The sequence below is a fragment of the Papaver somniferum genome, chromosome 7 (assembly GCF_003573695.1).
Source record: "Papaver somniferum cultivar HN1 chromosome 7, ASM357369v1, whole genome shotgun sequence".
Classification (NCBI taxonomy): Eukaryota; Viridiplantae; Streptophyta; class Magnoliopsida; order Ranunculales; family Papaveraceae; genus Papaver; species Papaver somniferum.
In genome coordinates, this window is record NC_039364.1 from 85,110,388 (window position 1) to 85,123,648 (window position 13,261).

At 35.6% G+C, this 13,261-nt stretch overlaps 1 protein-coding gene across 3 annotated transcripts; it reads right to left on the reverse strand.

Moving 5' to 3' along the window:
• Window positions 1-1,744: 1,744 nt before the first annotated feature.
• LOC113297797 (vacuolar fusion protein CCZ1 homolog B-like) lies at window positions 1,745-9,802 on the reverse strand. 3 transcript variants are annotated; one of them, XM_026546372.1, is made up of 11 exons: window positions 9,568-9,802; window positions 8,992-9,071; window positions 8,617-8,826; window positions 6,987-7,080; window positions 6,079-6,262; window positions 5,761-5,870; window positions 5,052-5,150; window positions 4,364-4,822; window positions 3,707-3,862; window positions 2,855-3,084; window positions 1,745-2,393 (listed from the first exon to the last, which is right to left on the reverse strand). In XM_026546372.1, exons 3-11 carry the CDS (start codon window positions 8,796-8,798, stop codon window positions 2,363-2,365), a joined length of 1,545 nt encoding a protein of 514 aa, XP_026402157.1. In that variant the 5' UTR covers window positions 8,799-8,826; window positions 8,992-9,071; window positions 9,568-9,802; the 3' UTR covers window positions 1,745-2,362. The 3 variants fall into 3 exon arrangements, with proteins under 3 accessions (XP_026402157.1, XP_026402158.1, XP_026402159.1); XM_026546373.1 differs by having other exon boundaries at window positions 8,992-9,074; XM_026546374.1 differs by lacking the exon at window positions 8,992-9,071.
• Between the last annotated feature and the right edge of the window lie 3,459 nt (window positions 9,803-13,261).

Sequence of the window (13,261 nt, forward strand, 5' to 3'; positions counted from 1 at the left end):
TCAATCTTCGAGGGTTATTCAGTGATGTCTGATACTCAACTACCACACTCTAATCCTAATCCGAGACTTGACTTAAGTAGACGTGAAATCAATATATAGTTTTGTGCATCTAACATGACAACAAGCTTGAGATACAAAAACTTGTGAGTTCGACCGAGCAGTGCTCTAACAAAGATTATTGATCAACTTTATCAGGTACAACCTTTATTTAACTATCAGTATGATGCACAAAATATTAGAGGTCATAGTCTTGAACAAAAGGTTATTGCGGCCATGATGATTCTAGGTTATGTATGTCCGGCGGATTTTGACGATGAGTACATTCGTATGGGAAACTGCATACAAGTATTTTCGATGTTTTGGGAAATAATAATATATCGTTTTGGTCCAATGTTTTTACGAAAACCAATCTCGGCAAATATGAAAAATACTACTGAAAAACGATGATATGGGCTTTCCAAGAAAGCTAGGTAGTCTTGATTGCATGCATTGGGTGTAGCAATCATCCCCTACCTTTTGAGCTGGTCAATATGATGTTCATTACTCAAAATCAAATGTTACTTTGGAAGTTGCTGCTACTTATGATTCTTGGATATGGCATACTTTTTTTGGTCTTCCGAGTTCACAAAATAATATAAATGTTTGCACAAATCGCATTTGTTTGAAGGCCTTTTTTCCCCCTTTGAAGACCTAAAGTATGGAATTTGTCTCGAAGCAAATTTCACAATCTACGAGATCACTACACTCATAGGTATTATTTAGAAGGTGTATGAACAACTTCAATAATAGAGGCATAACGAAGACATTGTTAGCAACAAATAAATATGCACAAGAACTGCAAATGAACATAATCCTATTTGTTTCTAACAATTTTTCTTTGGTCAATGTTGTGAATGAAAACTATAAAGACGGATTTTCTTCTTTTGTTAATCGTATATGAGTATATGTACATATGTTAACCAACCTTTTAGTATGGCCGATGATACTTTAGCTAAGTTAGCCAAAAAAATCTCATTTTAATAGTGTTTGGAAAACCATTCATTTCTGTCATTTCTAGTTAATAAAATATTTTTGTTTTCATAAATATAAAATAAAATAAATTGACGAAGTAGATCATTCAAATGAGGTATTTTAACAAGACACAAATGGATTTGAGCAAAGATTTTGATTGGGCGTTGAAAATTTTGAAGAAATTTGTTATCATTCGTGGACCAGATTGTGGTTTTGATCCTCGTGAATGTATAAAATGATAATCACATGCATAATTTTGCATAAAATGGTAATTCAGGAAACCGATGTAATAGTGCTTGGTTTGGTTGTTCGGGTACCTTTGAGGCCTAAATTTCAACCAGCAGCTTTGGGATGAGTTTTGGAAGATCGGGCGAGCGCGCTCAATTTGAATTGTCATTTTGAATCTCATGGTTCTTTTCCCTAAATAAAGCACTTTTAAAAAGGAACTCCACGCCGCAAACAACGATCCAAACGGACTCCTAATAAGCAAATTATAAACAAAAGGATACTTTCTTAAAATGGCAACAATGAACCCTAGATAAAGGAGTTTGGTTAAAGATCCTGCGTCTTGATCATTGGGTCGTTTCCCATCCAAATAAACACCCATTAGGCTGTTCCACAACAGTTGGATCATTTGCCTCCAAATAGGCTTATGGTGTGCTCGTCTACATCACAGTGCTTCAAAATTTAAAACGTAAGAGTTATCCGAGACCATGAAACACACTTGAAATGGATCAAAAGCTGACAGTTTTTAAGATATGGTGCAGATTATCCTCACTGATACACAGTTTAACCTTCAATTTTTACTCTTTGTCAATCAATTGATTCAAATACAACATAATTGCAGATACAAGATACGCTTACAAGCATTAAGAATGAGCCAATTTCCTAGTACGACGATCAGCAGGAGGGTTTGAGATCTCCACAGAAAGTCGTCTCCTGATATCATTCCAACTAGGCCTTACATGTCTACAGAGAAATTAGCCTTTGTGGCCTTCATCTGGTAGGTATATGGTATGCAGTAGAGTGCACAACAGTGAATGTCTACCTTCACGATCTTACTTCTTCCCCTCGTCGTTTCTTTTAAAAGACATAAATGTTTGACTTATCAATTATATCAATTTTGATTCTACCTGCACTAACTTTTCTTTCTCTCTACTTTACTAATCCACAGCAGAACACAAGAAAGCTTCTTTACAGCTAAAATATTTCGACTTCATAAGCAAGTGTAAGGAATCAAGGGCTTACAAAGCATGTAAATCAAGAATCATGTGTTCTCTGCTCACACACGCAACTCAAATCAATAGGTTTGCCCTCTTTCCGTGCATTTCTTAGAACTTTTAGGCATGCCTCAGTCCAGAGATAGGGCTCCATCACAGTACCTGCACAGTCGAAAAGTCATATTATTTGAAACCTTAAGGCAGGCTCCTTTCAAATTACTTGAGAAATGTTTAACTACAAAAGTTAATAATTCTTATTTCGTACACTGTGGATATAAACTAACCATCTGCAGAATCACTACTTCAATAACTACCAAATTTGATACCTGGATATCTAACATTAACCAGTATGAACTGCTTCACTTTTGCAACATCTTCCATAGTACCAAATTAGAGAGGGGTGGATGTGTGATAATTCCCGTCTAGTATCAAGTTTTTTATATAAAATTGTACGGCTATTTATTTGAAGTTTCTTCATGGACAAACATATACTCGCTACGGTAAACAATCATAGTAACGTATATTTAATGTATTTTCGGTCATTGTGCACCTTAAAAATGTGAATAAAACAATCATAATAGGTAAGAAGTTTTAAAGAGTGACGAAAGCTTAAGCCTTGCTACCTGTTGCTGAACTTGTCAACAGCATCTGTAGCGTAAAGAAGTGTTTCATTGGCTTTCTCTAAGACCATGTATAACTCCTTCCCTCTTGTAACCCGTGCAATAACCCATGCATTATTTTTTGCTCTTATGCAAATTTCCAAATCATTCTCGCGACCTGGTGCATCTTGTTTTGCTCTATGTTTTTCTAGGTCAACTTCCTCTCTAAGCTTACTGAGGGCAAGTAAAGAGTCCTGAAACAAAGTGCCACAATAATTGACAAAATTTTGTCAGAAAATATACAACCATCACAAGATAGTCAGTTGGACAGTTTCACTATTCCTTAACATGGAAACATGTAACCCAAAGAGAATGAGCGTCCCTTCCAATCACTACGAATCTAGAATTCATAAAAAATCAATCAAAAACAAAGATTACTAGGTTTATGAAATATGCAAGCAAATGCTTTCAATAAACAAGATAAGAGGAAAGACATATGAAAGTTTCAAGCCAGACTAAGACGGTTACGAATTCACAAAGAAGAGTTTCCTTTCAAAAGCAAAACCCCACAGCTAAAAATCCTTTCTCACCAAGCGAGTGAACACTTTTAACAACATACATCATTTCTAGTTTAAATTCTTTAAGGGTTGCCTCAAACATGGTTGTAAGATGATGTATAATTCATCCAAAGAACGAAGAAAAACCACATGAAGAAATACTCAGGAAATGAGTAAAACTTGTCACTGACGCCTAAAAGCTGAAACATATGATTAGTCATGACTTCCAAGTTTAAACGGCACAGTACATAGTTTTTTACTTTTTTTTTTATCAACTGCAAACAAATAATGTTTAAAGTTTGAGATTTACAAATCCTACCTTCATTAAGGTTATAACTTTTACTGGTGGAGAAGCCCTTGATATGTTTCTGTCACGGTCAAACAATAGGTAGCGATACCCAGCAACATGATACGCATTTTCACCACCCCATCCCCTTGTCAATTTCTCTTCGACTTTAATAATCTTCACTGCTGCCTGTGAGATTTAACAAGTAACGAAAATGACATACCTAAAAGGAAATCTCTTGGATGCAACAGGCTAATATTTACGCCAGAAAAATAGAAGACTTCAAAAAGAAAAAAAACACCTATATCAGAAAAGAATAATCATACTATCCACCACAAACCCAAACCTGATAAATGCAGTGCAAAGACAACACTGAAATGATATAAATAAAAAAGCCACTGTGTAAAAAGTTTTATGGCAATGGTTTAATTACTGAATCAGAAGGAATCTAATAGCCAAAAAAACCACAACAATGATTGTGTTTTCCAGGAGTCATCCTTGGACTTGTTCGAGGAATATGATGTAGCTGACTTCTTCTACAGATGGGACTCCGCACCAAGATCTTAATTTATGTTATAATTTGCAGCATTATTTGCTTTACACTGTTTAATCGGTCTTAACCTTTCTACAAAAGGAGGTCCAAAAAAAAAATACTTGAGCAGTAATTCAAGATAGGGATAAGATACTCACATTTTCAAGAATTTGCTGCCTTACAATCGATAACCCTTGGTCTCCATTCATCATAGAGCTATATGGAATTAGTAGGATTACCGTAAGATTCTTATGCTGATAGATACAAAGGTACATCCTCTCTTCCATCTGCTGCAGCCACACGTTTGCAGTGGCAGGACTCACTTGACCCATTTCTGTACCCCAAATGTCGGCCACTAGGAAGCCATCCTTCCCTTTAGACCATTTGCCCCTTTGTAATGGCCTTGGAACGTGGTATCTCTGACCATTTCCCACAGGGGAAATATCACGGGAGCCATAAATATCTTCCACAGGATAGTTGAAATTTCCTAAAATAGATCCTGTAACATGTGAAGCATCGTTTGACTTGCGCAGATAAGACCAAGAATTTGTTCCAGCATTTAAAACGCGTGGGGTCAACCTCAGAACAGCATATGTAAATAGATTTAGTGTGTCATCCTGCAATAAATTAGGAACATAATGATAAGCACCCCTGGAAAACCTTATATACAGATATTAATATATTATAGATATAAAGGCATGTAAATAACTCTTGATGTATCTCTCTTTATATCATGCTTCTCAGATGCAGCTTATTTTACCTACTTAATTCAGATGAATAGAAAGGCATTGAATAAGAAGAGACACATCAAGATGAATAGGCATTTAGGGCTAGATCCAACCGTACAGGAGAGAGAGTTGTGGACACTAGTAAGTCCTGAAACATTATAAGTGAATTGCATGAGCTGCTCCCTGGACATGAAGATTCCAGCACTTTAACTAGTGACTGCAAGAACATGTAGTAGTTTAGTACATAGAACAGTTAATTCTTATTTTAGGTAGAAACTTAAATTTGTGCCTCCAGACTGTTACTTCTGCCTAAAGAACATAGCGCATTAATAAATAAGGATATCAACGTCTTGTTAGACTTCTACAATTGTGCCCAAATGCATAACATTCAAGCCTTCTTTGCATTTGAAAAACGTACATTAAATCATACATTAACAAAGAAAAGGATATAAATTGAGAAACCAAAAGAGTTATTGAAAACTCTATTGATAGACAAATAGATTATGTTGGCTACAATGAATGGAAAACGGTCCCTTATGCCAAAACCAGATTTTCACCGTATTTTTCAATATCTATTTATTTGCTTACAGTCGAATATGAAATGCAGCTGGTCTTATCTAAAGAACGAACATTGCATTAGGTATACGAACTTTTCATAACAAACTAATGTAGCAGGAAACAAACTAATGGAAGTTAAAATTGAAACTGAACACATAAATCCAGTTCAAGATAGGAGGCTACTCAAGGCCGCAAACCAGAAGTCATAAAATTTTAAGACACTGCAATGGTGTATGCTGTAAAACAGCTGAACCATGGATGAAGCTGACCTCAACGTCAATGGCAGCATCCCTTCCTACAGTCAGCATCTGAACAGTTCCACGCTCCTTTAAACAATCACGGAAGAATGGTAGTTGGAGTTTCTTCCCAGAAAGAAAATCTGCTTGAGAGAAAAAATATTTTAACAATAACATTGGAGTCTCACAAACTTCAGCAGTGGCTTAGTCTAAAACTACAACCCAGCGAATGTTTTTACATTTGTTAACAACCCTAACTACAGATCAACTAGAGAAGAGAATGATGAGTAGACGAACTTCTTAAGGGTCACTGCAGCTGGAATGTACTTAAATAATGGATTGACATCTTACCTGTTAAATAATCCGTAATAAAAAAATATAGATGACTACGGACAAGCCCACCACTAGGTTCTTTTTCAAGTAATGATCTAACAGATCCATGAAACATCACGAAAAGAGAATGTACTTCCTTAAGAACTCTTTGCAATGCATCAATCCGCCAAATCGCTTCTGCCTCCTTATTTTTTTCTACTACCTGCAATTTAAGTAAAGCATCTGTTACCAACTCTTCAAGTGCATCAATCAGTTGAATTTCTTTCACCTCCTTATTTTCACTACTACCCACTTAAAGTGTATCATCTGTTAAAACCGTCAGAATTTCATTATTAACAAGAGCTAATAAGTTCTGGATTTTTTTTTTTGGTGTGTCGTCAAAAAGAGCTTTCGATGCCTCGTCCAGTGTTTGCACATTAGCTTCAGTCCAGACTAGTCATTAACTTGACTCTGACAATGGCCTAGGACCGTCAATTCCTTACTTAAAAATTGCTTAAGCTGTGAAACGTCAAATAACATATAAGTGGCTAGCAAGACTTAGAGTGAGATATGCACAATCAGGTACTGTTAGTACCCACCTAGAAGCCTCCTAATGAATGCACTCCTCCTTACTTAGAAGTTAACCCATTGTAAGGCACACTTTATATGATACTATATATTACCTAGTTCAGCTGCTAGGATAAGCAACTGTACCCTTCAGTTTTTGAATCTTTTTACAAGTTTAAAGATGATAATCTAAAGAATGAATGAATACAACAGAAAGATAAAAATACTATCCTAAAATCATGAGCGACATAATTCCCGACTCTCACATACCAGTTAGACAACTCTTTAAATGCAGTAGCACTTACATGCAGCAACACGCATTACAGACCTCAGTGATTACTACAAAATTACTAGGAAAACTACAACAAATAAGCACGTACCATCACCATCCAGATATCTGCCTCTGCTTCGTGGAAAACATGGGAATGCCTCTCTGCTTCTATGACCTCACAAGCAGCTTCTGGGGAAAAAATTCTACAAAAAGGGAGGAAACGGGAAAAGGAATAAAGATGATTATTTTATCAATGTAATGATTAACAGTATTGGTATAACTTGAAAATAATGGCAAAACCGATAATCGAAGCAGAAAATAATTACTAACAGAACGAAACAGTATACCACAAACAAAAATTCTGATGCAGAAGCATAATTAGTTAAAATGCTTTTTTTTCAAATTTGAGTTATTTGACCGCTAATACGTATGGGACTTTCTTATAGATTAAGTGCTAGAATTTAAAGTATCTTTATTTGAATTCTTAGACAGGAAATTCTAATATAAATAGGTTTATGAAATTCTTTGTAGGCAGTTTTTATTATTATCATATTTCCATTTTCAGTTGAGATTATGATGAGAACTTTTCGTTATCTACATTCTGTGCGAATCAACACTATTGCTGCGCCATAATATTCTCTATAATCATAAGAGTTGCAACCTTTCAGTTCCAAACTAATCAAAAAGAAAAGGGAAAGACAAAGACAAAGACTTGCCTAGAATGTATCACTGGATTGTGTACCTAATGTCTAAACGCCAACTACCATGCTACTAGCATCATGCAAGATATATGCATGGACTGTCAAGCAGTTTGTTGAGGTTATCCTTTCAAATTATGTAATGCTGATACTGTAATATTTCCACGTGTTTCCATGTAGGACACCAGTATAGAGCGTCAAACAAGATGTTAAAAAGAAGTGTAAATTTTTATTTGGTACAACGCGAATATATTTTTGGTCATACTTATACCTGTAGGAATAATACTCGATAGGTTACACACAAGACAATTGTTTCAGAAGAAAAAATACGTGCAAATGATAGTGAGCAAGTACCTAATATCCACTAAAAACTTCGAAAATGCTAGATACCGCACAAAAGTTTTCCCCACGACGAGTCTTTAGCCAAGACCCACCATGGGGCCTTAAAGGGTTCACCGTTTCCAGATGAAGGCCTTAGATTGGGTGCCACGTCGTCATGGGGGATGATTGTGGGGGGTATGTAGCAGCTTCGATGAATTTTACCACTGAGACTGAAATTTTCAGAAGTGTCAGACAGGACAAGAGTGCCCCTGTGACTGTGTTAAATGTGCTGATGTGGCAGATCCAGAATTGCGAAGTGTCCGAGTTAGTTTGTATATAGCTTTCAAACCAATCTGTAACCCTCATCTGAATCTCATTCAACAACCCAGTGCATAATAATTAAGATTAGTAAGGACCGCAATTATAGTATGCCCAAAAGATACTCTAATTTTGTTCATTGAGTGTAACATCTGTAAAGGAATTGTAATGCAGAACTGCCTCAAATTGTCTTTTTTTTTCTTGACTCACCATGAAGGTATGCGAGTATCAAGACCAATAACATATCGAGATTATCTAAGTTGTTGGTACATCTATAAAAAATAGTTTAAGGGGGAGCACACGTTTTCCAGAAAGTAAACGAAAGGACGCTGCAAGACACTCTTGTTCTTATCAATAGTTGCATACAATATGTAATTAGAACGGAAATGTAACTTTGCTTACCTTGTAAATGTAATAAGTCCTTCGCTGAGCCCTATAACAGAAAGTTGTGTCGTAAACGGGCAATCAGTAGGATAGAAGAATAAAATCTTGTCAAGCTCCTGCCCTTCATGTTGTCCCCTTTTCAAATCAAAAATGCAAAACCGAACGCCCTCACTGACAGGCATTGTGGATGACAACCCCATATAAAATCCTCTGTAATCACACCTTAAACTGCAAGTTAATATTAAAAACAGTATTAGCTAAGACACAATTTCGAATGTAATTACTAGCCATAGTTCCTCTGAAGAGATAAGTATCTTCAACTAATCAATAATGGATCATAGCATTTGGGTTCCATGTAAATTGCCAGTAAAAGCAAGGAAACTATCATCACACCTGCTAGTCAGTAACTGCACATCTCATCCATCCTAATCGGCCATCGCAGGAGGCCCTTTTGTGGTGATGAAAAGTGATTCCTGCTAGTCACAAAAAAGTGTCCGCTGAGAAAGATGTACGTAACTACAACTCACCCAATTTCACTACAATATCTTCCAATTCAAATTTTCGATTGGAATCAGGTCAAAACTTATGTCGACACCCAGAGTTGCTGCAGTGTTGCTAATACCAGAATTGCCCTAACTATGTACAAAAACCAGCAGGTGAGTCCAAATTGAATGTTCTAATGTTAATCAAATATTCTAACTTCTAAGAGGGGAATTCCACAAAACTCGATCATCACTTTTCATGCCAAATTACCTCCACAATAGAAGAACACAATGATCATATTCCTTAAACTATCTAACATACAGATGCCCGAATTTAAACCTCAATATTGAGTCTATGCTATAAAAAAATCAAGTTTGTTCGAGGAATTAATTAAAACCCAAATTGGAATGAATTTTTCCCTTAAATAATGAAATCAATCATAAAGATCAAAAATTGGAGAAGCAAGTTGAATTAGTTTTCACATACCCAGATTGAAAATTTGTTCCAAAAGAGATGATGAAGCTCTTCCTAGTGTACTCGTGAATTGCAGATTGTGGTTGTTTTTTATGAACCCTGCCTAGGGTTTTGCTTTTGCATGTAGAATGTAGAGAGAGAAGAGAAATGTTGACGGGTTGTTGAATGAATCAGAGACAATAGTAGGCGCAGCGAAATTTCTCGTGCAGCAAATTTTGCCTGTTTGTTTCTGACAGTTGCCTTCCAAAAAACAATTTCGACCGATGGACTTCTTTTTTCTTTTCCAGGCCTAGTCCTATATGGTTGCTAATCTAGCCGCTAGATTAGCGGTCCATGTCAACTACGACTACCTTCTAAGTCCTATGGGAGTGCTAATCTAGCAGTTAGATTAGCAGTCCATGTCAGCCCAACGTTGTTTGGTTCAACGTTTTAAATCTCAGCCGTCAAAATCAAAAAATAAATTGCCCGACGCTGAACCATTCGGCGAAAAGGTAGCTTTTTTAGCGCTGAACCATTCAGCGCTTCAATCTCGCTTCTAGTTCAACTGCGAGCACATATTAGGAGAGAGAACTAGTGGTAACAAATAGACCACACTTTCTTTTTGAACTGCAACACTTTTCTGCTAATCTAGCAGCTCAATCTATCTCATAAAACTTAGTCGAGGCCGAGGCCAAGATTATATCTGCAGAGCCATCCAATATCGGGATGTTTAAATTTCCGATATTTGATTTATCTAGTTGAAATTTAAATTCAATACAAGAAGGGGGAGTCTCATCTCAATCAATAATGTTATGAAAATGTCTTGTTCCCTTCGCTAGGATATCTGCTACAACATTTCTTGTTCTACGAACAAAATAAAAACCTAAAAAATAAGTTGGTACAATTATAAGTTTTTTTAACTGCTTCCTCCAAATAGCTTTGCTGATCCAAGAGATGTCAGTAGTGTAACCATTCAAACTTTTGAGTAGAGCTTCACTGTCACTTTCAATGTTGAAATTTGCTAGTTGCTTCTCCTCTGCCCAGGTAGCTGCTTGTAGAAGTCCTACAAATTCCGCCTCTTGTGGATCTGAGCAGTCTGAGGGTCCTATTCTTCCTCCTTCGAAAATTCCTGCATCACCTCTCAAAATTAAAGCAAAACTAAAAGGAAAGTTTTCTGAAATCCACGAAGCAATAACATTTATCTTTTTTTGTATCTTTAATAGGAGGAGCCCATGGGGTATTATTGTTTTTGTTCTTATTTTTCTTCAACCTACTTAAAGGGTTCTCCTTTTTTTTCCAGAAATCTAAGTGCCTTTGAATTTCTTTAGCTAGTTGTTGGGGTGTTTGATTCTTCTCTTGAAAAGTTTTATTACATCTTGTTTTCCGTATGAACCACATTTTTGTAGCCATTATTTCGAAAGAAATCATAGAATTTGAGGATTATAACCAATCTTTACAGATATCTATTATTTTCATAGGATCATTCAATTTTATGTAAACAGGATTTGGTGCTAACTCCCAAACTTCTTTTGCGAAAGGACAATGAAGCAGTAGGTGCTCAATTGTCTCTTCCTTCTCCCTACAGAAGTTACAATTAGGGTTGATGTCTTTCATTATGCCTGATAATTTAGAGTTAGTTGACAAAGAATTATGTAAACATTTCCAAAGAAAGAGTTTGATTCTAGGTGAAACTCCTAAGTTCCAAATCGATTTCCAGACATTGTCATCTAGATTTAGGTTGGAAGAATTTAAATTCTTTTCACAAAATTTATTGTACATTGAAAGAGATTCATCTTACAAAAAAAATCAGCTATATTATCAGGGAAACAGGAGAAAATCAAGTCTTTGTTCCAGTTGTTTGTGGATATGTCTATTAGATCAGCAACTAGAGACAAGGAAACATTAGATGTGTATTTAAGATAGAGAAGGTTTGTTTTTAAGCCTAGTATCCAGTTGTCTTCCCATATGTTTATATTAATACCATCCCCTACTTCCCAGATACTGTTTTGAGTTATTAGAGATATACCTGTGCAGATACATTTGCAAGTTCAGGAGCATCTGTCTAGTGGTTTTGCTCTTAAAGGAGACTTATTTATAATTAAAGTATTTAACACCAAGAGCCTTAGCCCAAAGGGCATTTGGTTATTTCAATAATCTCCATGCTACTTTAGCAACTAGAATTAGGTTGAATCTGTGTGCATCCTTAAATCCTAATCCTCCCTTGCACATAGGTTTATACATACTTGGCCAATCTATTGGGTAAAAACCTTTAACATTTGGTTCCACACCCCACCAGAAATATCTCTGTATGGCATTTATTTTGTTAGATATCTTCTTTGGTAGTATAAAACATCTCATCTTATAGGAAGCCATTCTAGATAAGACATATTTGTTAAAAAACCATTTTACTGGTTCAGGATAATACCTTGCTTTTCTAACCTTGAGATTTATGTTTTATCTTTTCTAGGATAAATTCAAAAGTTTTAATCTGAAAATTACCTATGAACAGAGGTGCACCTAGATAAGAGTCCATTAAGTTGATTTGTTTGATTTTTAATAATTTGGACATCATTCTCTGGTGCTCGGGATGGACTTTCTTACTAAAGAAAACTCATGATTTATCAAAATTTATCAGTTGACCTGAGGCCTGGCTGAAAAGATTGATAGTGTTCAGAAGATTTTTGCATTCTATTAAATCATCCTTGACAAAAAGAAGACAATCATCAGCGAAAATAAGATGAGAGATATGAGAATGTTTTGGAGTTATTTTGACTTCATGAAGGATTTTTTTATCTTCTTGGGCTAGCAAAAGTCTTGAGAATATTTCCATACAAATGTTAAAGAGGTATGGAGATAGGGGATCTCCTTGTCTTATACCCCTGGTAGGTTTGAAGAATTCTCCTGGTGAACCATTCAGCAAGACAACTATTGAGGAAGTTGAGATACATTGTTCAGTGAGAGCACAAACCTCTGGTCTGAAACCAAAGGTTTTTAGAGTTTTAAATAGAAATTGCCAATTGACTCTGTCAACGGCTTTAGACATGTCAATTTTAACTCCTAAGCCACCAGTTTTAGCTTTTTTCTTCTTAAAAGAATGAATAATTTTTTAGGCTATTATGATATTATCATAGATTTGTCTAAAAGAGAGTAAAACATATTGATAATGAGAGATAATCTTTTCAAGTAAGGGTTTCATTCTGTTAGCTAAAAAATTTGACCTTGTATATAGTGTTATATAGACCAATGTGTTTAAGTTTTCCAGGATCTTTGGGATGTTTTACTTTCGGGATGAGAAAAAGATGGGCTTTATTAAGTTTAGGGTTAAATTTTCTAGTTCGGAAGAAATCTTGTATTGTTAGAACTACTTGGTTGCCAACAGTTTCCCAATTATTTTTAAAGAAACTAACTGAGAAGACATAAGGACCAGGATACTTATTAGGTTTCATGTCATTAATGACAGCAAAAATTTCCTCTTCTTAGGGGATAGAAGAGATGGAAAGGTTTTCACAATTAGAAATACAGGCATGTATATTTTCCAGAATTTTGTCATGTAAAGAGTGATCAAATAGTTTTTTATGTGAAAAGAGTTTGAAAATAGTCAGTGAGAATCTTTCCTATTTCGGTTTTGTTATGAGTGACTGTCTTTTGCTTATTGGTTATGGACTCAATGTTATTTCATTTCCTACTTCTCAAAGTAATAGTGTGGAAGTATTTAGTGTTTTGTTCT